Below are 26,455 nucleotides of genomic sequence, written 5' to 3'. Positions count from 1 at the left end.
GTAACTAGACCATCTTGCAGTTCACACTCCCAGAAAACCAAATCACAGCATCAAAGTTACAGAAACATCAAAGCCTTTTATTTCCCCTTGCCTACAACGCTCTTTGCCACCCTGGCTGCAGCGGAGAACATTTAAAAATAGAGACCCCCAGGAGTGCCCTGGTGGCCTACTGGTTAGGATTCCGGGCTTTTGCTGCCGTGGTCTGGGTTCAATCCCTGATCAGGGAACTGAGATCCCGCAAGCAGCGCGGCACAGCCAAAAACAACAAAGAAAACAAAAGAGACCTCACCCCACCTGGTCGACTTCTTCCAGCTGGACAGAGAATATCCCTTGGGTATCTTTGGATTATTTTCTAAATTTAATATGCATTAGGGTTGAAAATGACTAACTCAAAAGGACCATAATTTTCAATTTATGAAGTTAAACCATTATGGGCTTAATCATCATTAAGAGCTGAAAAGTGGCAGGCTAAAATACGTCAGGCCAGAGCAGAAGTCTAGGTGACTTCCAAAGCGCTCTCTTTTTGTAAAACATGCTCTTGCTGCTACACCACACACACACACAGACACACACAGACAGACAGACAGACAGACAGACACACACACACACACACACATATGTTCAAATGTGAAGCAAAAAATGTTGCAAGCAATGCTCCACATGGATTGAAAAAGTTCTCAAGATCACTTCTAAACGGACCTGATGCATTTTTAAGCAGCAGGTTCATTGAGAAACAAACCCCAAAATGGTTACTTAAAACCCTGCCTTGAAAAACAGAAAAATCTGCAATAAGATCAATAACTCTTTAAAATGAGAAATGTTAGGGCTTCCCTGGTGGCGCAGTGGTTGAGAGTCCGCCTGCCGATACAGGGGACGCAGGTTCATGCCGCGGTCCGGGAAGATCCCACATGCCGCGGAGCGGCTGGGCCCGTGAGCCATGGCCGCTGAGCCTGCGCGTCCGGAGCCTGTGCTCCACAACGGGAGAGGCCACAACAGTGAGAGGCCCGCGTACCGCAAAAAAAAAAAAAAAAAGAAAGAAATGTTGTCAGTTTTGAGAAATGATGTCCAGATTGGCAATGTGTCTCATGGTGGGCCTTCCGTGGGGACAGTTCCAGGGATGGTCCATCTCCCCCATGTGGGTGATGAGTTTCTTCATCTCACTTGTGTTAAGAGCAGTTCCAATCATCACCTGCATGTGAGACATGATGGCTTACATTAAAGTTTTACTGGTTTTTGGTTAGAAAAGCAACTCTTCAGAAGCCCTGTTCTCTACAAAGAGGCTGGACAAGATTACAACAAAAGCAACAATTCCCTGAAAAGTCCTCCCCCGAAGAACCCTACCCTCTAGTATCTCAGCCCTCGGCCTCTTTGTGACATCCAGCCCCTCCGTGGCTCTGTCTTGGCAGCACATCCTCAGGAGAGACGCCGACCACTCCCATCCAGGACCAACCAGTCTCACCAGCTCCACCAGCATCCACATCCCAGCCGCCCCGACCTCCCACCATGGCGACTGCAGCGGCCTCCTAACGGGCCTCCCCACTCTCCTCCTTCTCCCTTCAACTCGTCCTCCACTCTGCGGCCAGTGATTCCTTTTAAAGGCGCGTCAGATCACGTGGCTCCTCTTCGAAGCCCTGCCCCCCACCTGGATAATAGCCCAAGTGCATCACCTGACTTGGCCCTCACTGGCCTTACTGCCCACACCTGCGAGCAAGCAGCCCTTCCGCCCCCACTGCAGCCACACCGGCACCCCCTTGCCTCTAGTACAAGCCCATAAAGCGAGTACCTGCCTCAGGACCTTGTCACTGGCTGTGCCCTCTACCCAGGATACGCTTCCCTCAGATATCTACATCTCTCATGTTCCCTCTCCCGCAGGCTGCTGCTCAAATGTCCCTGCCTCCCTGCAATGAAACAGCTCGCCTTGTCTGTCCTCTGTAGCCCTCAGGCTGTGCCTGAGCACCCGGGAGAGGCTACTTCAGTTGGGTGCTCAGGGAGGCCAGAGGATGGGAGGGGGCCAGGTGGGCGAAGAAGGCGTGCGGAGCGGGGCATCCAGGCAGAGGGACAGCGAGCGAGGACTTGAGGCGGGAAGGAGATGGTGTGGCAGGCGTGGCTAGAGCCGAGCGTAGGACACGGGGCCCACAGGTGCAGCAGAGGACAGCCCGCCCCCCTCAGCCCATGTGCTGTGCGGAGACAGCGTTGCGGCGCCAGAGACCCGCCAGCGTGGGGACTGAGGAGCAGCCCGTGGCCCCAAAGATCTCTGCATCACACGAGGACACGGCATTGTGAACACCTGGCCATCAGCACAGGCCAGGCCCAGCTCTGACTCCTACCCCCGACTCCAGGATGGGGAGATCAAGGTTAGGCCTTTATCAAAGAACCATCCGTGGCTGAAGTCAGGTCCGGGGCCCTATTCTCTCATCAAACTCTTGCCTGGAGGAATTTCATCCGACGCCATGGCCGTAACTTAGAAAACCTAAACCTTTCTCCCCAGCACTGACACTTCCCCTGGCTCTGGATTCACTGACGTGACTGTTCTCAGACACCTCCTCTCACGTCTAATAGGATCTCAATACAACGCGTCTAACAGAGAATGCTGAACCCCACCACCCCCAAAGGTGAAAATGCCACAGCCCTTGCCCCACCTCCCTCATCTCCGTTGTGACACCCTCTCTGTGGTCTCTTTCCCATGGTCACCCTCCAGCACCTCCTGACACGTGCAGCGCAGGCACCCAGGTTCGGACCAGGATCCCAAGGACCCTAAGTGGGTCCCCGGATGGGGCCCCACCCCCATCCTGGTCCCCCATCCGTCACACGGGGTCAGCCTCTGGCTTCGCCAAACACCCCGAACCTTTGCACTTGCTAATTCTTCTATCTGGAAAGTTCTTTCCCAAGGGGCTCCAGCTCACCTTCCAAGCGTCAGCTGGGAGGTCACCTCCTCACACAGCCTCACCGCGACCACCCGCCTCGCTTCCCGGTGCTCACTCCCCACCCCCATACTGTTTTCTCTACCGAACTTGTATCTGAGGCTGCCGTTATTAATGTTATGTCCCTTTCCCCCACTAAACTATAAGCTCCACGAGGGCAAGGACCTCATCTGCCGACCTGTGCCCCCAGCACCCGGACCAGGGCCGGCCACCCAGCGGGGGCTCAAGGGGTCTCTGCTGAGTGAATGAAGGGGTGGGCCAGGGGGTCTCTGCTGAGTGAATGAAGGGGTGGGCCAGGGGGTCTCTGCTGAGTGAATGAAGGGGTGGGCCAGGTGATGCAAACACACGTGCTCTGCTTTGACATCAGGCTCATCACCTACCACTGCTAGCGTTTTCTAGAACCAGTCTGAGCAGCGGGAGCCAGACAATACGCAGTGCCCGCCCTTGGGACTCCTGCGAAAAGCGAGCCGACTGCAGGGTTCTGGATAATCTCGTGCAGGGCCCTTAAGGGCTGGCGGCCCCTAATCTTTACCCACCAGTGTCATTAATGCCCATAAGGTCCATAGATGAACAACGTGGATCCCCAGCTAACTGCGTGGGAGTGACGAAAGCTCTGAGGACACTGCTTCAGGGACGCTGAGAAACAGCAGTAATTATGGGTCGGAGGTCTGACCTAAGGCAGACGTGCAGGGCTTACGTGTTACAATGGCTGAGGACAATGGGACTCTACGTACACAGCCCAGAGCGACCATCACCCACATTTAATAAGGCTGACAAGTCAGGGGCTGAACTGAGAACTTCCAAGGCCCATGAGCTGGAGCAGACCCGCCAGGCTCCTGCAAATAAGCTTGCTTTACTTACAGACTTCCGACAGGCCCTGGAGGCAAACATCTGCCTGACCCGGGAAGGCCGGCACATGACACCGGGGCTGTCGCTCAGCATGAAGATCAGTTCATCTATGTCCTGGGGTCCAAAGGTCCAGCTTTTACTAATTGGCAAGGAAATCAATTTAGCTCTTTCAGTGACCGGCGCTAAAAGAAGAAAATTTGGAGAAAAAGCCGTCATTTGAAAAATCTGATTCATTTGGGTGCTATTTGTAAGGAACATCTGAAAGAGAGGGCAGAAGCAAAACGCTTTTGGGGGGAAGCATGTTCATCTCTTATAAAAGACGCTGAAGTGTATGACCTCAAAGATCGTTCTCGGGCTTCCCTGGTGGTGCAGTGGTTAAGAATCCGCCTGCCAATTCAGGGGACACGGGTTCGAGCCCTGGTCCGGGAAGATCCCACATGCCGTGGAGCAGCAAAGCCTGTGCGCCACAACTACTGGGCCTGCGCTCTAGAGCCCGAGAGTCACAACTACTGAAGCCCACACACCTGGAGCCCGTGCTCTGCAACAAGAGAAGCCACCGCAATGAGAAGCCCACGCGCCGCAACTGGAGAAAGCCCGCGTGCAGCAACGAAGACCCAACACAGCCAAAAATAAATAAATAAGATAAATAAATTTATCAAAAAAAAAAAGATCGTTCTCAGCTCTAAAAGGACACAGTTCTACAATCCTAAGTAATAACTTACCGCCTTCATCGATAACAAAGTCAAAGCCATTCTTTCTGAATATTTCCAGATTTTCTATTAGAACTGCTTCATTGACAGCTGTTAAGTTGAGAGTCTGAGGTCTGAAAAAGAGAGACCCAAACTAGACCTTGAAGTCAAACATTTGGCTCTAAAGCAGAAATGAAACTAAAACAACAATTCTGTGATTCTCTGAATTCATTTCAAAAAGCAACACGAATAACATGCTTCCAGCTATGAGCCTCTCCTGTCACAAAACTCCGAGCATTTCCTTTTAATTTTTTTTTAAGTTCTTTTTAGAAGTTAGAGTAACTCCAAAAGTAGCCTGCCTTTCCTCAATCTGCCATACCACCCCAATGACTGTCTTTTTTTAAATTCTCTTCTCCAAGATAACGATATGACCTAAAAATGCTACTTTTCCTCCTCACAATAAAGACAATTTGAAAAGTTGGGTTCGGTCACTACAGACATTTGAAAACAGAAGAAACAGCATCTGTTTTGCTATCCTGCTCCTTCTACTTGCATTCTTTTTTTTTAAAGATTTTTTTTTTTGATGTGGACCATTTTTAAAGTCTTTATTGAATTTGTTACAATATTGCTTTCATTTTATGTTTTGGTTTTTTGGCCCCAAGGCATGTGGGATCTTAGCTCCAGGGATCGAGCCCATACTCCCTGCACTAGAAGGCGAAGTCTTGACCAGGAGACTGCCAGGGAAGTCCCCCCCTGCCTGCATTCTTTATCCAACCATCTCTCCTCTTGGATTTACTGAGTGCTTAGTAAGACAGACACCGCTAAAGCAGGAGATATAAAGGTGAGCAAACACAGACCCGTTCTCTGCTCTCACGAAACAAACAGTCTAGTGGGGAAAAAAAGACATTGATCAAACAGTCAAACAAACAAATTGTAATTACAAACTACACTGAGAATCAGGAAGAAGAGACACCCAGGGCCATAGGAGCACAGAGCATGTGAGACTTGGCCTGGAGAGAGAGGGCGTCAGGGAAGGCTTCTCTGAGGAAGTGACCTTTGAGCTGAGATCTGGGGCTGAGTGGCAGTTATCAGGTGATGGGGGTGAGGGGTGGGTGCAGGGGCAAGTATTCTAGGCAGAGACAACAGTCTGTAAAAAGGCCCTAGGATGGACCATGGGTGTTCCCAGAGCCACACACAAAGATCTGCTTCATTCTGCTTAATGGCTCTGTAGGAATTCATCAGGCCTGTCAAGGGAAAAAGAAGGATGGCCAGAGTATAGAGAACAGGAGAAGAGGGCTTAGGAACAGCTGAAGAGGTCATCAGGGCCAAACTATGCTGGGCCAGTAGGAAAGGATGCAGTCGTGGTCTTTATCCTTTCATCCTGAAGTGTGATCCACATGGGACCCACAGTGGCATGTGATTATCCAGGTCAACTTGAAATGCCACAAATGAGACCGTACTTACACCAAATGGCTAAAAAATAAACGACCTCTGTAACAGGGGCAGGAATAGCTCAGTATTATACAGTGGCTCATTCAATGTCTTTACTATCACTACTTACTCCTACTGAAAATAAATATAATTAAGCCATTCTGTAGGATACAGAGTACTCAGCAAATAAACTAGGTATGTTTTCCAGCTGAGTGGCTGTTTTAGTGGTAACTTCTTCATGCTGGGATCTGCTGCCGTTGGGATCTGAGTTAATTACGTAGTTTAATTTCCGAAATGAAAATCCAAGACCTCTCCTTAGGACTTCGCTTAAGGAAAGACTTCTGGTTTATATGCTACACCATCACACCACCCTGTAAAATGGTCAGTGTAAAACATTCAATTTGGCAAAAGAGAGATAAATACCAAATTCTGCAGTGACTAATCACTGGTATCGCTCTACCACAGCTGAGGACAGACACACAGGCACTGCTGACCTTCTGAACACGTGAACTCCATGTACTCTAAGTAGATATACTCTGTACTATAAATTGTTCTTCATCAAAAGGATTTTCTGGCCAACCAGTGATCAGCATTTTTGAACAGCTTAAAAGAACTTTAAGTATCTTTTGATACTTAAAGAATCCATTAGCTGTGTGACCTTGGGCAAGTTATTAAACGTCTCTCAGTTTTATCACCTGTGAGATGTTGGTGGTAATATACAGTAACTACTTCAAACGTTTGTGAGGATTAAATATAAATTGCTTCAACAGCGCCTGGCACCAAATAACACTCCATAAATGGCAGGTATGACTATTATTACGCAAAAAGTGTAAAAATCTGCTGTAAGGATACGTACAGCCAAAAAATACAGATAGATAGATAGATAGGTATAGGTAGGTTTAGACAGAGATAAAGATAGGCACTCTTATAGCTAAGAGATCTTAAATTTGCGGGATGAAACAACACTGAAAATTCTGAACACTGAAATGAACTTACGCTATAAGCCTTTGAGCCTGGAGGACAGTGTGCTGCTGAAGCATCTCGAAGTTGTATTTCTCATCCGTGGCATGCTGGTCCACTATGAAAATATCTGCGTTCAGTTTGGTGATGATAAATCCCAAGTTAAACTGACCAATGATTTCCATTTCTGCAAACATCGTTTTGCTGCATGTAGAAAATGTTAATTAGAAGACATTTTAATTTCTTTTATTGTCTGCGCTGCACGGCTTGTGGGGTCTTAGTTCCCTAACCAGGGATTGAACCCACACCCTTAGCAATGAAAGCACGGAGTCCTAACCGCTGGACTGCCAGGGAATTCCCATTTTAGAAGACGTTTTAAAAGATTCCTTCTCTGCTTATAAAACACTAATAAAAAAGTACAAAAACATAAAATAGACAAAGTCCCTAAAAATCCCACTTTCTAAGGATAACATTATTCATTCCTCCAACTCTCCAGGTGACATTAGTTACTACTATTAATGATTTGGTCCATATCCTTCCAGACCTTTGACTATACATTGTTTAAAAAAATGGGGCTTCCCTGGTGGCGCAGTGGCTGAGAGTCCGCCTGCCGATGCAGGGGACACGGGTTTGTGCCCCGGTCTGGGAAGATCCCACATGCCGCGGAGCGGCTGGGCCCGTGGGCCATGGCCACTGAGCCTGTGCGTCCGGAGCCTGTGCTCCGCAACGGGAGAGGCCGCAACAGTGAGAGGCCTGCGTACCGCAAAAAACAAAAAAACAAAACAAAACATGGAATCAATTCTTCACACCATTTCACTCTCATCACTTAACAATGCATCTCAGATATTTTTTCAGACCATAGAGACCTACTTCATTCTTTTTAATGTCCATGTAGGAATTCAGTATGTGGATGTACCAATTTGTCTGACAAATTCTCTACTAAAGGACACTTCAGTTGTATCCATTTTAGGAAACACAAACGAAGGTGCAACATCCCTCTACATACCTCTTCTCTACTGGGGATGTATCTGTATGATAAATCCCTAGATGTGTTATTATTATATATGTACACTTTGATAGGACATCTATAAAAGTTTACACTCCCACCAATATGTACACTTGTCCCTCAGTATATGCAGGTGATTGGTTCCAGGACCCCCAGGAAACAAAAATGCCCAGATGCTCACGTCCCTTACATAAAATGGCACAGTACTTGCACATAACCTATGCACACCCTTCCCATATACTTTAAATCATCTCTAGATCACTCATAATACCTACTACGATGTCAATGCAATGTAAAATAGTTGCTAGCACGCAGCAAATGCAAGTTTTGCTTTTTGGAACTTCCTGGAATTTTTTAAAATTTTCGATCTGCAGTTGCAGAACCGGCAGATACGGAGGGCTACCTGTATACGAGTACCTTTTTGTCAATAGTGGATATCGATCCTTCTAATGGGGAGCACCCCCCACCCCCTGCCCACCCCAGGCTGAGCTTCAGACTTTGTTGGAACAGGCGTGGCTGCATTTCGTTCATTTATGAATGAAAATAAGTTGGTTGGAGTAGTAGAGTGAGCACTGCTGGGCCTCCTGCCTGCTGCCAGTGGCTGCCTGGTAGGAGGAAAAGACAAGGGCATCACAGGAGCAAAAGAGAAGCCGCGGCTCCTGCTGTCTTGCAGTGTCCCTCCAGCGCCCCCTGCTGATCAAGTCTAACAGTGCACCAGGAGAAACGCTTACATGGTTCAGCCTCCAGGACTGCAAAGCAGGGCAAAGAGTGGAATTGGAACTGAGAGGCAATAAATTGGTAATTGGCACAAATACCAACTCCCTGCCTCTGATTGCTCTTCCAGGAACCGCCTGGGTCTGCTCCGGTTCCCCAGGCAGATTGCCCATGGGAAGAACCTGTGCCGGCCTGAAGACCCGGGTCTTCTGTGTCTTCGGCAGGCGTATCTCCCACCATAAACTAGAACCTAGCATCTGGCTTAAAGAAACAAAGTTTTACAGCTTGGTATATTTAGTTATAATTCAAAATGCAGAAACAGGAGCTGGTAAACACAACCTCAGTATCTTCACTGCTGCCTAACCTTTAGCTCAATACTTTTTCCTGTGCTTCTCAGGAAAACATAAACCTCATCAGACCAATAGCTCAGAAGTACAGCCAATCCAACAGCCGTGCCCTGAAAGCCAGAAGCCAATGCCAGACCCTTGTGGATCAGCTTCTCAATGTGACCTTCTGGGGTACTTGTCAAAAATGCTGATTCCTGGGCTCCACACCCAAGACCCGCCAGATCTACTAAGGCAGAAACACTGGAATCTGGCCATACATAGGTCCTGCTTGTTTAACAAGCCCTCCAAGTGATTCTTAGGCATACCAACGTTCAAAAACCATGATAACAGGTGAGCAATACATGTTTGCGAACTTAATTAAAATCTCTATTTAAAAATATTTAAGGAACCTGGCTCTCTTCACTGGCTCCCTCTGAGTTCACAACCAGAAAGATTCATTTCCATTAATTACACACCTTTTAAAAGAAATAAAGGTTCCTGAAAACCCTTCTCCGTGTAAGCTAGGCACTATGAATAACAAAGAAATTATATAATACTCAGTGAAGAACTTATAACTGAAATCAGGCAAAGCCTGTGTGGTCCAGGCTAAAAGTGCTATAAAAATGCAACGTACTTGCTCAGTTGCACTGTGCACAGCACACTTCAGTAACTGGTGACACAAAACAAAGACAAAATTTAAAAAATAAAAACTATTTCAAAAGAATTCATCATTTTTAAGAGTCGCAATGTTGGACACGACGACTGTCAAGAAAGTGCTGGTGACCAGTGTTTGCTATTATCTGTATTGTGAAGATTTTTCTTTAAATTGACTTTTTTACTTAACCCTATCTGATGCAATCTTCTTGAAATCATAGCTTTGATAATGTGATAAGTTTTCCTCATACATGTTCAAATGGAAAGATGGGAAATAGCAATATTCCCCAAAGCCGCCCTGAATTCAATGCAGGGAGAAGTCACCACGCGCTGAAAACCTCCAGGAAAAGGAATAAAATTGGGGTGAAGAAGGCCTTGATTGATTTGGACCCGATGGAAAAGATGTGCAGAGAAAACCTAAGGAAAAAAATTCCTGTAAGATTTCAGGCTGCAGAACTGCCTGGTCGAAGAGTTCTTTAAAGAAAATTAATGCGATGGATGTGAGAGGCAAGGAAAAGAAGTTGGCGAGTGGAAAAAGTTGTTACCTTATCTCTTTTCTTAGTTCATCTTCTGCTGCTTGATTTTCTCCAGGGCAAATCTTTGCCCGAAACTTCCTATAATTTTGTCCACCTTCTTGTTGCTGTTCTTGCTGACATAACTGCTTTATTCGTTTGGCTAAAGAGCTCATAGAAAAGTCAAGGGGCACTATTTTCTTGTTAATTTCAACAGCTACATCCACCTCGGGCGCTGAAGCGTTCTGAGTTTTCATGGACTCTGGAGGGACATCGGGATTTAAAGGAACCCCTTCTTTTCTAAAACGCTTTGCGTTTGGGGATGAGAGCTGAGTTGGCTGCAGCGAAACTCTAGCTCGGGAGCTGCTTTCTTCGTGGTCTAAGTGGCAATTCGTGCCCGAAAGACGATCGTCCGTTTCAGGTAACTTCTCCAAAGACTCCACATTTTCTTGCGAAAACCCATCTTTGGGGGAGCTTGCCACATGGTCACTGCTGGGCTGGCTGCCCGTTTTTGGGGTGCTGGACCCCTCCTCAGAGCCGGCAGATGCGCTGCTGTGCCCCCAGCCCTCCTCCGTGTCCACTCTGCCCATCGGGTCACAGGGCCCCTGAGTGGAAGGCACCCCTTCCTCCCGAGGTTCAGAGATGTGCTTCCAGGAGCAGAGGGGCCTTGAAGCGCTAGGAAGTGGGGTGCTGCTTTTCTGTCGTGGAGAAATCCGTCTTGGGTCGGTGGCCTTCGGACCCCGAGACTTGTTCTCCACTGTGTGACGAAGGGAAAAGGCCTCTCTCAGTCTGGAAATGGTCACTGCCCTTTTCTCTTCCCCGCGAGTCCTTAATGGGGCGGGATCATCCTGCTTCTCTGGCACGGGCTTCTCCACCTCTGCCGAATGCCTTTTTATTAAGTGACCTAAGCAGATGTGAACAGAGAAGGGCGTCAGGGGCTGCGCGGAAATAGAATAAGGGGATACTTGTACGTGAACGGGCACTTCACAAAAGAGGAGCTCCGAATGGCTGATCCAATGTGTGAACACAGTTCTACATGAACCATAAAGAAGACATGAATTAAAACCACAATGTGATGCCACTATATACTCATCAGAACAGTTAAAATTTTTTAAAAAAATGTTTACAAGGCTGAGGATCAAATGGGATGCTTAAATACTGCTGGTGGTGTTGAAATTGGTACAACTGCTTTGTAAAACTCTCTGGGAACATCTAATCTGAACATGCACACCTGTGACCCCGCACTGCTATCCTACCAGAAATGTCTACCTGTGCTGGCCTAAACCATGGATGGGGATATTCGTGACACCTATATTCATGGCAACCCAATCCTGGAAACCACCCAGTTGTCCACAACTAAGTCGTGGTATTTAAATACAACAGAATACTGCACAGCAACGAGAATGAATAAATGAACTGTCACACAGGACTTGGATGAATCTCACATACAAAATATTGAGAGAGAAACCAACGATGGAAAAATGTAAATACTGGATGCCTTCAAATTAAAAACAGAACGAATCCATGGTGTTAGACGTCAGGAAAACGGTTCCCACCGGGGGTTAGTGTCTGAAAAGGGGTACAAGGGTGGTTCTGCGGGTGCTGCTTCCTGATCTCAGGGCTGATGCGCTCACGACACATTTGCTTCTGTGTGGATGCTGTACTTCGACGAAAGGGCTAAGAAGAGGGCGTCGATTTGACTGTGCCTCAAGATGCAGAGATAAGTTGAGCAGTTTCTCTGTATGGGGTGGCCTCTCTGGCCACGCACGTGCGCACGCGTGTGTGCGCTTGCGTGCGCGCGTGCGCTCAGAGCTGCTACCTCCGGCCCATTCCACACAGACGCGATGCTCCCTACCATCCTCCGCCCCATCCCCCTCCCGGGCCCGTGCGCGCGCATGCGCACACATGCACGCACGCAGCCATACTATCCCATGCAGAGTGGGCGGCAGAGATGTGAGGTCAGTAGCTCGGCCGCACTCGTGGCAGTGGTCCTGTGCGCCTCTCCCACCACCCAGCAGCCCCGCCCCACCCTGAGGAGCTTGTGTTCCCACCATACTCTCCGGCTGTCACAACTGCCGACCGTGGCACTTGATGAGAGCGCACCTCACTGTCTTCCAAGTCAGCCTCTCCGCCCCCCAACCCCAGGGGTGTTAGGAAAAGGGAGGACAGAGCCACTCTGGGTCCCGCGCCTCCTCTTAACCCCTGGCTTATGGCTCCTGGTACCCTCGCGTTATGAAGCCTCATCCCGGAACGACTTCCTCTGATTGTCACCTGAGCTTTCCACCAAACGTATTTTCAGCTTCCTGAGCTGCTCTTTTCCCCCCGCTGGAGTACACAGTGATTGGGACCCGCCACCTCCGTCTCTGCACAAACATACGTGGAGCTCGGGGGTAGGTTGGCCTAGAGAAGGGTATCCACCCCAAGGAGCGGATCTGGCTGTCAGAAGGGGTAGCCAGCTCCTGCCTCGCTACGGAAGGCTACTGGGCTCAGCTGTGGACGCCTCCCTGCAAGGTGCCCCGGATGCACTTAGCTTGGAGGCAAAAGAATAAAACCAACTATTTAAACGAAAGGCTGCTCACTCAGGATCAGGAAGTAAAACAATGATTGTGCATATTTTTACCGAGGTCAAACCAGCTTTGGGCCAAGTTTCATCTCAACATGCCACTCAGTGATGAATGCACAGGGGGGACGTGAGGGAAAACGGCAGAGTGAGGGCCCCCCCAAATTCCCTACTCCATAAAAGATAGGAGAAAACGGGTAAAAATGGTCAGAATCAACTTTTTCAGAACTCTGGAAATTAACAAAAGGCTTGCCAAGTTCGGGGAGTGTTTTTGTTTGTTTGGTTTTTGGTTTTGGCCACGCCGCCTGCCTTGCAGAATCTCAGTTCCCCACCCAGGGATTGAACCCAGGCCCTGGCAGTTTAAGTGCTGAGTCCTAACCAATGGACTGCCAGGGAATTCCAATGGGGGCGTGTTTATTGAAAGGAGAATGGGTGAGTCTTGGTAAGAAGGCAGCCCTGGGTGATCCAGATTACCTTAAATCTGCAGCTACGTACTTTCTAGGGTGACACGTCCTCTCTGAGTTGGCCATTATCCCCTCTGACAGCCAGATCCACTTCTTGGGGCAGATACTCCTCTAGGCCAGCCTGCCCCCCATCTCCATGTCTATTTGTGCACTGTGCAGAGATGGAGGTGGTAGGTACCCATCAAAATCTGACAGATTTTGTTTCATGCCAAAAAAAACTTTGCCTCCGAAAGAATAAGGAAAGTATCACAACAGCTACAAGTTTTAGAAGCTGTTTATACACGTGTGTTTCTCTTACCTTCGACGTCAAACAGCGGCTGCTGACTGACGTTGAGCTTGTTAACATCATTATCGAACATTCCTATCAAAGACGTCTTTAAAACTGCCAACAAAAGCTTCTCCTCCTGTAGTAAAATTTGCCTTTTATCTGGAGTAACGTTGATGTCGACACATTCTAAAGCAAAATAGAAAAGATGCCAATTGTGTTTAAGTTCACGTTTAACAAGAGATATTTCCCCATCGACTATTTTATTCACTTGCACTTGCCAAAAGCCATGTCCAGATTCATATTCATACTATAAAACTAGCCCTTTCAAATAAACAAGGAAAAGATGAATAATTTTTTAAAGAGATGAAATATGCAAGCATTTGAGTAGGTAAATTGCAAAAGAAAAAAAGCAAATGAACCCATGAAAAGGTACGATAAAATTGCAAACTAAAATGTCATTTTTATCATCTATTGAATCTGGTTAAAAATTATAACACCTAGCACATTGTTGGTAGGTGTGTAAATCGGTATAACAGGATCCCATTTACTGACCCAATGATTCTACTTCTAGAAATTTATCTTGAAGAAATAATCAAAAACATAGGTAATGATTTATCTATAAGAACAGTATTTAAATTTCTAAAAACTGAAAACAACTAAAATAGGCACAAACATAAAAGTTTACAATCAAGATATATCCACACATTGAAATACAATACAGCTATTAAAATCATGTTTCTGAATAAACTTTAATGACATGGAAGAGAAAATGTTCACATCTAAGGATAAAGAGCACAAAATTACCCAAAATTATTTTCTCACTCCAAAAAATATGGATATATCATTAAATATATATATATTTTTAAGGTGTGCACATATATATTTCTAAGCACCTAAAAAAATATTGGATAACAATAAACCATAATATCAGCAATCAGAAGAAAAGTATCTACATGAAATGAGTTATTTTCAAAATCAGGGAGAACATATAGTCTACTTTCTCCCTCGGCTGACGTGAAAAAGTCACATTTTTCCGAACAATACAATTAATGTAGTTTCAAGTAGAAAGCAGGAGATATATAGTCTGTATAAAAAATAAAAGTCTAAAAAGATTTTTTTTAATTAAAAAAATTTTTTTAAGTCTATAAAAATATGTATCACCATTAATTGTTGCTATAAAAGTCTCTTTCTGGTCATATCAGAGCTTTATAATCTCATTTTATTCTTTTAGGAGTAAGTCACCAGGGACTTCCGTGGTGGTGCGGTGGTTAATAATCCACCTGCCAATGCAGGGGACACGGTTCAATCCCTGGTCCGGGAAGATCCCACATGCCATGGAGCAACTAAGCCCGTGAGCCACAACTACTGAGCCTGCGCTCTAGAGCCCATGAGCCACAACTATGAGCCCGTGCGCCTAGAGCCCGTGCTCCGCAACAAGAGAAGCCACCACAATGAGAAGCCCACGCACCGCAACGAAGAGCAGCCTTCGCTCGCCGCAACGAGAGAAAGCCCATGTGCAGCCTGAAAAAAAAAAAAAGAGGTCACCAATTTTACTGAAATGTCAGTGGAACTTACCCAAATCAACAGAAATGTTAAGAACAACAAATGGATACTGATGCCGGTTATACATGTGATAGATCTCATTCACAAGTCTGGAAACCTATACAAAAAACAAAGATTAGAAAAGAATAAATGTTTCCTTCCCCCAGTTTCTAATAACATGCTACTCTAACCAACCGTTAAAAGGATACATTTTGAACAGCTTTCTTGAAGTATAATTGGCCTAAAACAAACTGCACTTAAAGTATACAATTTAATAAATTCTGACATATATAAACACCCACGAACCCATCTCCACAATCAAGATAATGAAGATATCCATCACCCAAAAAAAGTCTCCTCTTTCCTCTCAAAGGGGTATCTTTTTTTTTTTCAAAGGTGTATCTTTAATCATAGATTCATAAAACTGAATCTTTTTCCATACTCAAGATGCTCTTAAAGAAATGTCAATAAAATGAGGTGCGGTTTAAATGCTCATAAAACATTCAAATGTACACAGAAATGTATTTATATGACTTTATAATGAGATTATTAAATGGCATTAGGGATAAGCCATAAAATCACACCAATTACAATATAGGTTAAAAATTTAGAAGCTGAGGGACTTCCCTGGTGGTCCAGTGGTTAAGACTCTGTGCTCCCAATGCAGGGGGCACGGGTTGGATCCCTGGGTGGGGAGCTAAGATCCCGCATGCTGCATGGCGCAGCCAAAAAAAGAAGAAAAAAAGAAAAACTTCTACGCTCTATATGCTAAAAAATATTAAAAAAAAAAAAAAGAAAAGAAAAATAATAGAAGCTGAACCATATCTGGCTGATAGAAGTAATTTTGGGGAATCCCCTGGTGGTCCAGTGATTAAGACTTGGCACTTTCACTGCTAGGTATAATGTTGCGGAAGGTGCAAAGTCGAAACTGACCACTAAAAGTGCTATAATCAAGATGATCAGTTTAAGTTTGAGGCAGAAGTAATCTGGGCCCTTATTTTCCTGGAAAATGGACAGAACAAAGAGAAAATACAAAAGCATACGCATGTGTGTCAGTCTATACCAAATAGTCTAGATAATGGTGAATGTTTTAAAATGTTTACTTTCTTCTAATAGTGATAATTTTTACGATAATAAATATATTGGTTATTAATATGTGTCCATATGTATGCACATATATATAATTGAAACCACTGTATGGTAGGTGTTTTTAAATGCCTAAAATAAGATGATTTATAGATAACCAACAAAGGATCTACTGTAGAGCACAGGGAACTGTACTCAATATTCTGTAATAACCAAAATTGGAAAAGAATTTGAAAAAGAATAGACACGTGTATGTATAACTGAATCACTTTGCTGTACACCTAAAATTAATGCAACACTGTAAATCAACTATACTCCAATATAAAATAAAAAATTTTTTTAAAAAGAAATTAACAGCAAGACACTTTAAAGATATTTTTTAAAATATTTTAAAATGACAATATAACATTGTTAAAATAATATCAATATATTTGCATAAAAACATGTTTTTAGAATAAAATTGATTAGAATGAAAAAAAGATAAAGTAATGTTTCTGAGTCAAAGTCCCAAGTTCCATGTAAATTGCCTGTGTCAGAAAATGTTATTTAATAAAAAATAAAATTAAAACTAAAAGCTAAAAGAAAAAACTAATCCCCCCATATTTTGAAATACCTTTGCTGGGTCACAAGGCCGCCGATTGATAAAGAAAAACTGTCTGTCCGTTGAACTTCTTCCCACGCCGTGAGCACAGTGAGAAATAAAACCTGAGATACTGTTCAATGTTAATGCCGTTAGGGCAGGATTCCAGAACAGAAAGGATCAGACACACATCAAACGGCACATTCTCAAAGTGAAAAATAAAAACATAACCCCTGGTGATGAGCTGACAAGTATTAACATTTCAGGTAACGTGTATCTGTGCTCCATTCTGGTGAATCACTAAGGAACACAGACCCTCTGGAATGTTCCAAAGCTCCCATCATTGACAAATCCTCCATGGGCAACCCAGTGGGTTCAAAACTGATTCGTTTCAGCTCTCACTTTCCCTATTAAATCCCTGGCCTCCACACAAGGAGTTGGTCTCACCCCACACTCACATTCTAGAACCTTCGTGCAGTCCCCACCAAGCTGTCCAGGAAGCCCACGGACCTGTATCCAGGCTCTTTGCCCACATTCCCCGCCTTTTCAAAAGCTGTTCTCTTGGGATTTCCCTGGAGGTCCAGTGGCTAAGACTCTGCACTTCCAGTGCAGGAGGCGCAGGTTCAATCCCTAGTTGGGAAACTCAGATCCGTACGGTGCGGCCAAATAAATATAAAACATAAAATCTGTTCTCAGTTAGCAAACTTCTATCTCCTATGGCGTTGGTTAAGGGCTTCACCTGAGATTTACCCCAGGGATATTTGAGTTTCCATAAGAATGATACCTTAGCATAAAAAATGAATCCCCGGGCTTCCCTGGTGGCGCAGTGGTTGGGAGTCCGCCTGCCGATGCAGGGGACGCGGGTTCGTGCCCCGGTCTGGGAAGATCCCACATGCCACGGAGCGGCTGGGCCCATGGGCCATGGCCACTGAGCCTGCGCATCCGGAGCCTGTGCTCCGCAACAGGAGAGGCCACAACAGTGAGAGGCCCACGTACCACAAAAAAAAAAAATGAATCCCCATCTTTAATTTCAGGGATAAGCCAAAGGCAAGTGGAGGGAGGGTAAGCAATATGGGCCCAATTCTGCTTATGGAAAAATGTCTATTTTTCTTACACTAAAAGTAATGATGCTGGATTGGATTCTGGGTAAGGCACGAGTTAAAGGAAAAGCGCCTCTATCCCTCTATGCCAGGCCCTGACAAAGTGAAACATTATACATAATTTAAGAGTTATTCTAATTGTTCACTAAACAGAGCCTCTTCTACAAACGCTAATTTAATAAGAAACCCCCTAAAATGCACCAGTTACCCAGAATACTGCTTACATTAAGAACCTGACTCCTCCATATAAATCCTCTTTCTCAGCAATAATACTGCCTACAGTTTATAATGGACATAAGAAACTATAAGCTTTAAAATCACAATCTTTAAAAACAAAACCAAAGAAAAAAAAACAACTCAAAAAAATTGTTTGATCGTAATTTTCCTGGCACCAATTAACTTACCAAAACAGGTTCTGCAGAGCCTGGGAAGAGCTCAGCCCGTATTCTTCACGGACAGTGTCACTAGGGGGCAGCTGCACAAAAGGGATGAGGCTTTGCAACTGAAAGAAATCACGGTTTACAGTTATTTCCTAATAAAGCAAGAACCAGCCTGACTTCAGAAAGGAAGATATAACGAAGGTTTTGTGTGTTTTCCTTCCTAGCCAAGCTGTCCACATTAAGAGGACAAAGAATCTCAATAGTTGCATTTTGCAGTTCTATAATAAATAATTTTGATTTATTAGCAAGATGAAACACTTGTGCTCCTACTTCTCCATAAACAATACATTGCCCACAATACTTTTTTTTCAAGGAGAGAGTAAAAGGATTATTTTAAAACTTGCAGCTCCTAACATTAATTTTTGTGATAGGGACGTAGTTTAAAAAAAAATCAATTCTTAGAATTTTTTCTTTATGCGATTGGAAAGGACAGTAGAAACCTGCCATAATCACTAGAGCAATAAAGTGTTTTTAAACAACTGGCCACCCAGTTTTTTGTTTTAGAATGATTATTTTCATTGCGTGGTGGTGGATGGATAAGAGTGAGCTTCGGTCTAGAGGCTAGGAGATCAGTGAAAAGACTGCCGGAGAGCTCCAGGTGCGAGATTTGAGCACCTGAATCAAGAAAAAAAAACAAAAGAACAGGCCACCACTACCTGTTTCTGCCCAAATACAGATCCGATATTTTCCTTCATGCTGGAGCCTCCACTGGTGCACACCACAGGCTGCCTCTTACCCTGTCCAACCTGATTGGTGCAACTTACACGGACGCCCGCTGAAATGATACAGTAGGCGTGTAAGACCTGGACCATTTTGGAGAACTCCTGTTTAAAAAACACAAATGCAAGGACTCAATGTTACTTCAATCTTACAAGCAGCGCATGATTCAAGTTATACAGTCAATTCAAGGTTCTCATATCATCTCACAAATAAGGCAAATTATTCCTGACAGAATGATCCACGAGTTGAATGGTATCAAAGGGAAATCAGAGGATAAGGTGCTTGACCACACTTTCCTCATTTCCAAAATGTCCAGGCCTTCTGCTCTAAAAATCGAGAACGATGTTCCCTTTGACCTTGAAATCCCTCCTCTGGAAATTTATCCTTGTAGAAAGACTCGCATAAACAATCAAAGATCTATTATGAAAGGGCTTCCCTGGTGGCACAGTCGTTAAGAATCCGCCTGCCAATGCAGGGCACACGGGTTTGAGATGTGGTCCAGGAAGATCCCACATGCCACAGAGCAACTAACCCCGTGTGCCACAACTACTGAGCCTGTGCTCTAGAGCCCGTGAGCCACAACTACTGAGCACGCGTGCCTAGAGCCCGTGTGCCTAGAGCCTGAGCTCTGCAACAAGAGAAGCCACCGCAGTAGGAAGCCCGCACACTGCAACGAAGAGTAGCAGCCCCCGCTCACCACAACTAGAGAAAAGCCTGCACGCGGCAATGAAGACCCAACATAGCCAAGCATAAAAATAATAAATTAAAAAATTTTTTTTAAAAAGATTATGAAAATGTTCATTGAAACAATCTGTAATTGTGAAAAATTATAAACAACCTAAGCAACCATCAACCACGGACTAATTAATTACAGTATATCCACATAATGGTGCCATGATAAAAAATAAGGTAGTTACCAATCGACCAAAAACAGGTATCTACAATATACTATATTAAAAAGTCAAGGCATAGAACAGTATATATAATATGATCCCAATTGTTTAAAAAAATAGAAACATATGTATAAAGATTGTACATACATGTATGCATTTAAAGTCTAAGGGATATAGGGACTTCCCTGGTGGTCCAGTGGTTAAGACTCCGCACTCCCAATGCAGGGGGCCCGGGTTCGATCCCTGGTCAGGGAACTAGATCCCACATGCATGCCGCAACTAAGAGTCTGCATGCTGCAACTAAAGACCCTGCACACTGCAACTAAAGATCCCGTATGCTGCAACAAAGACCCAGAGCAGCCAAATAAATAAATAATAAATACTAAAAATTAAAAAATTAAAAAATAAAGTCTAAGGGATATAAACCAAACTCTGGGAGATAGGCAGAGACAATACCAACTTTCTACTGCACACAATTCCATGTGACTTAAATGTTTAATATTCTATGTCACTTGATTTCATTTTTTTAAAATATTTATCTTGAAAAATTTTCCAAGATTTATAAATACATGAAACTAAAAGGAGTCTGGGAAGATTCACCAAACTGTTAACAATGGTCATCTCTGGCGAGCACAAGTTCTTTATGCCTGTATTTTCTAAGACACCAATTTTTTTTTACCATAAGATACAAAATAATAATTTTCTCTGTACAAAATTTTTTAATATTTGAATTAAAAAACATTTTTAAAGTTTCCTGTATTTTTCCAAAATTAATAAAGTTATAACTAGCACAAATTGTTTTAAAGGTAAAGAAAGTTTTTAGCAGCATATGTTTAAGTAATGTTTTTGATTATAAAGAATATATAGGTACAAAACAGAAAGGTACAAGGAAGATGGCAAAAAGCACGAGTGATCGCACATCCAAGAATAACCACTGGTAGCATTCATGCGTCTACTCTCCCAGGCTTTTTTCTATGCATATTTTGGCCAGTTGCTTTGTTTTTACAAAACTGTAATCATACACACACACACACACACACACAGGTATGATTACATGTGTGTATATATATATGATTATGTATATACACATGTATGTATACACATATATAGACAATTTATAACTGCTTTTTAAACACAATTATATAATATTTATCTTTTTCATTTTCATTCCAATTCATAAAACTTGTAATGATTCACTTCTCAGGGAGCCAAAAAAATGACCTTATTAAAAATAAAGATAGAATCAAAAAATAATGCTTGTCTTAAAAGACTCATTTCCATATTAGAAGACCTCATAAACACAATTTGATGATTCTTTTCAAGAAAAGAAAAGGGCGGCTTCCCTGGTGGTGCAGTGGTTAACAATCCACCTGCCAATGGAGGGGACACAGGTTCGAGCCCTGGTCCGGGAAGTTCCCACATGCCATGGAGCAACTAAGCCCGTGCACCACAACTACTGAGCCTGCGCTCTAGAGCCAGTGTGCCACAACAACTGAAGCCCTCGCACCTAGAGACCGTGCTCTGCAACAAGAGAAACTACTGCAATAAGAAGTCCATGCACTGCAATGAAGAGTAGCCCCTGCTCGCTGCAACTAAAGAAAGCCCATGTGCAGCAACAAAGACCCAACGCAGCCAAAAAAATAAATAAATAAAATAAACAGATTTATTAAAAAAAAAAAAAGGGTAAATCACCCAAAAGTTAGGTCTTTGAGGGGAAGAAGCAAGCTAAGCACTTCTCCAAAAATCAAGGGAAGAGAATGAACGGGAGTGCAAACCACCCTGAGTGATCTTGGACTACATTTGGGCATCACACTCTCTAGGCTCTCGAATTCTGAATTTACCGTACCTTTCTTTTTTTAATTAATTAATTTACTTATTAATTTATCTATTTTTTGTCTGCACTGGGTCTTTGTTGCTGCGCGCAGGCTTTCTCTAGTTGCGGCAAGCAGGGGCTACTCTTTGTTGCGGTGCGTGGGCTTCTCATTGCAGTGGCTTCTCTTGTTGCAGAGCATGGGCTCCAGGCGTGGTGGCTTCAGTAGTTGTGGCACGTGGGCTCAGCAGTTGTGGCTCACGGGCTCTAGAGCACAGGCTAGTAGTTGTGGTGCATGGGCTTAGTTGCTCCGCAGCACGTGGGATCTTCCCGGACCAGGGCTCGAACCCCTGTGCCCTGCATTGGCAGGCAGACTCTCAACCACCGCACTACCAGGGAAGCCCTCTACCGTACCTTTTTAATATTCCTTTGAAACTCCTTATGGCGCACAGGTAGCGTATAAAATAACTGCTGCACGCTGACTGTCGTCCCTCTGGGTCGTGGGTAGGGGGTTTTCTGGAGGATTTTTCCATTGTGATCAAACACCAGTCGAGTCCCAACCTTCGCAGATGTGTGGCAGGTAGAAATAGTTACATCACTGTACAAAAAAGCCAGCAGAGCACAGTCAGCTAGAGACTCCCAGGTGCTGGTCATCACGTGCTCATTTTCTCGCTTCTGTTCTCTCTAAACTCCCCTAAAAAGGTGATGATCCCTCCTAGATCATCAAGAGAGTTTAAATGGGTAAGGAGTCATCATAAAATCCAAGGTTTGGCCCAACAGGTAGTGAGAGAGTTCTGTAAATGTTTTGTTTTGATAAAAGCTTTGATACTCATTTTGGTTAAACTGCAAAATAAAAGATCTCAAAACTTACGTATTCACCAATAAAGAGTTATTTCTCAGTTTGGCTACTACTGTTCTAACAAAATCTTAGAAGCTGTTGTGTAATTAATTAAGTGCTTCAGCTAAATTTTTTCCTCAACGTCAAAATAAATTAAAACCAATAGCATATGGTATCTATAATGTATTATTTATACCTTACTTTTAAATTGAGAAGTTACTGCCTTAATAAGGGTAACAACTTTTTTACAATACTATTTGCTTCATTTTGTTCATTCATTGCTTACATTTCAGAAGTATTACCACTTAGGTTGGTAGTAAGATAAAACAGAATGCAGAAGTTAGTAGTTGAGACATTCCGATGGAAAAGTGTAAACAATAATGATTCTAAGCATACTTTTCAATTTTCAGAGAGATTTTTATAAGGGGTCAAGTTAGTGGATAAAATTATTGCATCACCTCAGTGCACAGAGTGAGCTCAGAGCTTCCCCCCGAAAGCCAAAAGTTTCAACCTGAGTGAGGTCAGCAAACTCCTGAATCTTAGAAGTGTGATGCTTCAGAGCTGAAAGAGAGGTGGAGAGTTAAGGCCGAAGAGATCGCAAGTGATACAGCAATGAACACACACAATACCCACCCAAGTGACTGGTTTTAAAAAGCTGTTTTGTGTTTCCTAAGACAGTGTTACGCCCAATTCTCAGACATTTGGCCCAAATATTTTAAAATAGGATTAGCAAAATGTAACTTACTTAAGCCTTCAAAGTTTTCTTCTTCTACCCCGCATCCATTGTCTGAAACTTCAATGAGCTCCGCCCCATAGTCTTTAAGCCTGAGCTCTAGAAAGTTTAAAATATTGATTTCTCAAATTGATCCATGTAAAAAGGCTTTAGAGTGACAGTATTTATAACTTACAAAATGCAACTTTGAGTCCTAACTATATTTATTTAAATGTACTACTGTCATTTTGTATATTTTATTTTTTAAAGGCCTTCTTGGCTATTTACTAGCCCAGATAAAATAGTTTTGTTCTTATTTTCTTTCCTTTTTCTTTCCTTCAAGAGGACAGTGTTAACACAGTCATTAAAGAGAACAAGTTCTGGAATCAGACTCCCTAGGATCATATTTTACTAGCTTTATAACCTCAAAACAAAAGTAAATTCCTTGTGCCTTAATTTCCTCATTTGTAAAACGGAGATAATAATTATAACAATAATAATAATTCCAATCTCATAAAGTTATTCTACAGATTAAATGAGGTATCCCATCTGTATAGCTCTTAGCACAATGCCTGCCTGGCACATAGTAAGAACACAATAAAAGTTAACCGCTATTATTATTATTACTACCTAAATACTAAATACTAGGCACATAATAATGTGCTAAATTTATGTTTAAAAAATAATAATTTCTCTGTATATCAATACCTGATTGCCTTATTACAGTAACAAACATGTCTTGAATAAAACAGCATAAACTGATTATTTCTTGTGGTTTAAAACTCTCCCAAACTTACCAATGTTAGTGGCACTGGCATCCACACTATTTTCCACCAACTCCTTCACAGCAGTGCTTAGACTAAGGACCACTTGCCCAGAACAAATCTGATGGACTGACTTCCGATCGATAGGTTTGATGGCCTTAGCAAGTTCTGAACTAAAGAAACAGGTTATAAGACAGCAAGGAGGCAATTATGCATTTTCATCCTGGTTTTAACTGTGGGAAATGATTCATCTCTGTTAACAGTTAATGCGTCTAATCCATTCATTATATTAACATATCCGTTTATTATATTCACAAATATAAATGTTGGTCTACAATCCTTAAGCATCTGTCAAAAAGTCTTCTGAATAGATACTTCAAATGAAACAGACATTTAAAATCTAATTAAACTGGGATCTACATGGAGGAGACACATCCCCCTAAGTCTATGGGTGAATAATCTTTTGCAACAATAGGATCTTCTTTCTTGAAAATTGAAAGCAATGTTTCCCACACAATTCGAAAAGCCAAAATTTTGCTGGGAAATCCAGTGTTCATGTCAAAATCAAAACCATCTCAGAAATCGGGTACCAGTTGGGTAACTATTCCTATGGTTGCCTACAAATCCCCACTCCAAACCCAGGCTGCGAGCTCCTGCCTTAGCAAAGGCCCTCACGGTTCTGGCTGTACCTACCTTCAGAATTTTCCAACTGGTTTGTCTCCATTTCCTCTCTACTTCAATCAATCTTCCATGCTACCACCAGAGTTACTTTAGAAATCACAAATCTGGTCAAATAATTTTTCTGCTTTAAGAACTTACTAGCAGACTTCCCTTGTGGTGTGGTGGTTAAGAATCCACCTGTCAATGCAGGAGACACGGGTTCGAGCCCTGGTCCGGGAAGATCCCACATGCTGCGCAGCAACTAAGCCCATGCGCCACAACTACTGAGCCTGCGCTCTAGAGCCCGTGAGCCACAACTACTGAGCCCACGTGCTGCAACTACTGAAGCCACCACGCCTGGAGCCCCTGCTCCGCAACAAGAAAAGCCACAGCAATGAGAGGCCCGCACACAGCAACAAAGACCCAACGCAGCCAAAAAATAATTATTTAAAAAAGAAAAAAACTTACTAGCATCCCACTGTCTGCTATATTAAGTTTCAAATCTAGTCACAATTGGACCCCAATCTACCTTATTTTCTCTCTCTCTCCAATCCTCCCATTGCCAATTCCCCTACATTCTGGTCACAGCGAACAACTGTTTCCTGAATATCACAAGCTCTTTTAGACACTGCATCTTGCCCATACAGGTGTGTAGCCTCCTACTCCTCTGCCTGGCAAACTACCTCTCGTGTACATGTTCACTAATTTAGCAATTTGTAGTAATCGGTTTTATTGATAACTTGGGTGTAACTGAACACAGGAGCATCCCTGGGAGGGAAATCTTTGGGTATTTCCCACAACATACAACACATAATAGACCCTCGGTAAACCCTTGTTAAAAAAAAAAAAAAAAAAGAACAAACATCTTTATTCTTATTCGACCTTGCAAAGAATTCCACTCAAATTTGTCTCAAATGGAAAAACTGCAGATGACGCCACTTAAAATGGAATAAAGGGGCTTCCCTGGTGGCGCAGTGGTTGAGAGTCCGCCTGCCGATGCAGGGAACACGGGTTCGTGCCCGGGTCCGGGAAGATTCCCACATGCCGCGGAGCGGCTGGGCCCGTGAGCCATGGCCGGAGGGCCTGCGCGTCCGGAGCCTGTGCTCCGCAACGGGAGAGGCCACAGCGGTGAAAGGCCCGCGTACCGCAAAAAAAAAAGGAATAAAGTATCTCTAAAAAGTTTGTTGATTTGGCAAGACACCATAGGCTACAGGTCTATTCCTGATATTTATTTGAGCGAATCTGGATTCAGGAATCTGACACAGTGCAACAGTGCTACCCGAAGATTCGCTACCCCTAATTCGGTGTAGCTGCCGGTAATCACATACTCGAGATACAGAAGCAATGCGTTTCTTAAAACTGTCCACCTCAAATTAGCATATGCCTTAAAGCGTCCCCGAAAATAACCCTCAATTTTGAAAAAGAAGAGAGAGCAACCAGGTAAAAAGGAAATTAATTCCGTCTACTGCGATTTCAAGCTCCGGCTTCAGGTCCACAGATGCATGGCGGCGTCCGGGCAGCGGGCCGAATCCCCCACGGACCCCGACCTCAAAGTGCACCCACAGGGCGGCGGGTTGGGGGAGCGCCGAGGAGCCTGGCCTGGGGCCTCCGTGCGGCCGGCTCGCCCAGCGCCGCGGTCACTTTCCCCTCAGGGGTCTGGAACGCTGTGGGCCTTAGGGCGACCGCGAGTAGAGGCTGCAAGCTCGGCTCACCTCGGCACGTCGGCTTGCTCCATGGATGCAGAGCCTGATCCTGGAATCGGAACAGTTTGCGCCGCCGCTCCCACGGTGGGGGGGGACGGAATCCAGCCACCCTGCCGCCCATTGGCTGCTTCCGACACGGTGTCCCGCCACTTCCGGATAAGGCTACGAACACGTCCCACCTCTCCTTCTCGCTGATTGGTTGTGTCAAAGGTCGAGTCAATGACGTCAAATTAGCAGGGGCCAATTAGAGCAC

At 44.1% G+C, this 26,455-nt stretch overlaps 1 protein-coding gene across 8 annotated transcripts; it reads right to left on the bottom strand.

The window, feature by feature from the left end:
* Nucleotides 1–56: 56 nt before the first annotated feature.
* On the bottom strand, nt 57–26,368 carry PMS2 (PMS1 homolog 2, mismatch repair system component). Of its 8 annotated transcripts, none has more exons than XM_004317289.4 (15): nt 26,212–26,368; nt 23,873–24,012; nt 23,109–23,195; nt 22,822–22,924; nt 21,940–22,123; nt 18,759–18,926; nt 18,067–18,164; nt 16,596–16,695; nt 14,930–15,014; nt 13,385–13,540; nt 10,096–10,966; nt 6,887–7,054; nt 4,493–4,593; nt 3,783–3,952; nt 57–1,189 (listed from the first exon to the last, which is right to left on the bottom strand). In XM_004317289.4, exons 1-15 carry the CDS (start codon nt 26,232–26,234, stop codon nt 1,046–1,048), a joined length of 2,598 nt encoding a protein of 865 aa, XP_004317337.2. In that variant the 5' UTR covers nt 26,235–26,368; the 3' UTR covers nt 57–1,045. The 8 variants fall into 8 exon arrangements, with proteins under 8 accessions (XP_004317337.2, XP_019786250.1, XP_073647991.1 ...); XM_019930691.3 differs by having other exon boundaries at nt 23,873–24,007; nt 26,212–26,338; XM_073791890.1 differs by lacking the exon at nt 26,212–26,368 and adding an exon at nt 24,533–24,697 and having other exon boundaries at nt 23,873–24,007.
* Between the last annotated feature and the right edge of the window lie 87 nt (nt 26,369–26,455).

The sequence above is a fragment of the Tursiops truncatus genome, chromosome 15 (genome assembly GCF_011762595.2).
Source record: "Tursiops truncatus isolate mTurTru1 chromosome 15, mTurTru1.mat.Y, whole genome shotgun sequence".
NCBI classification, from domain to species: domain Eukaryota; kingdom Metazoa; phylum Chordata; class Mammalia; order Artiodactyla; family Delphinidae; genus Tursiops; species Tursiops truncatus.
The sequence above is the reverse complement of the archived record's forward strand: the minus strand, read 5'-3'. Positions and strand labels throughout refer to the sequence as shown.

Bases quoted from the DNA above. Each gene is read 5' to 3' on its own strand.
- PMS2 (XM_073791893.1), bottom strand. From the start codon at position 24,396: ATGAACACTGGATTTCCCAGCAAAATTTTGGCTTTTCGAATTGTGTGG. The intron at 16,696-18,066 runs GTAAGTTAATTG...AACATTGAACAG, and splicing joins GCTCTGCAGAACCTGTTTTG to TATCTCAGGTTTTATTTCTC. The intron at 3,953-4,492 runs GTAAGTTATTAC...TTCTTCTTTTAG, and splicing joins CTTTGTTATCGATGAAGGCG to CGCCGGTCACTGAAAGAGCT.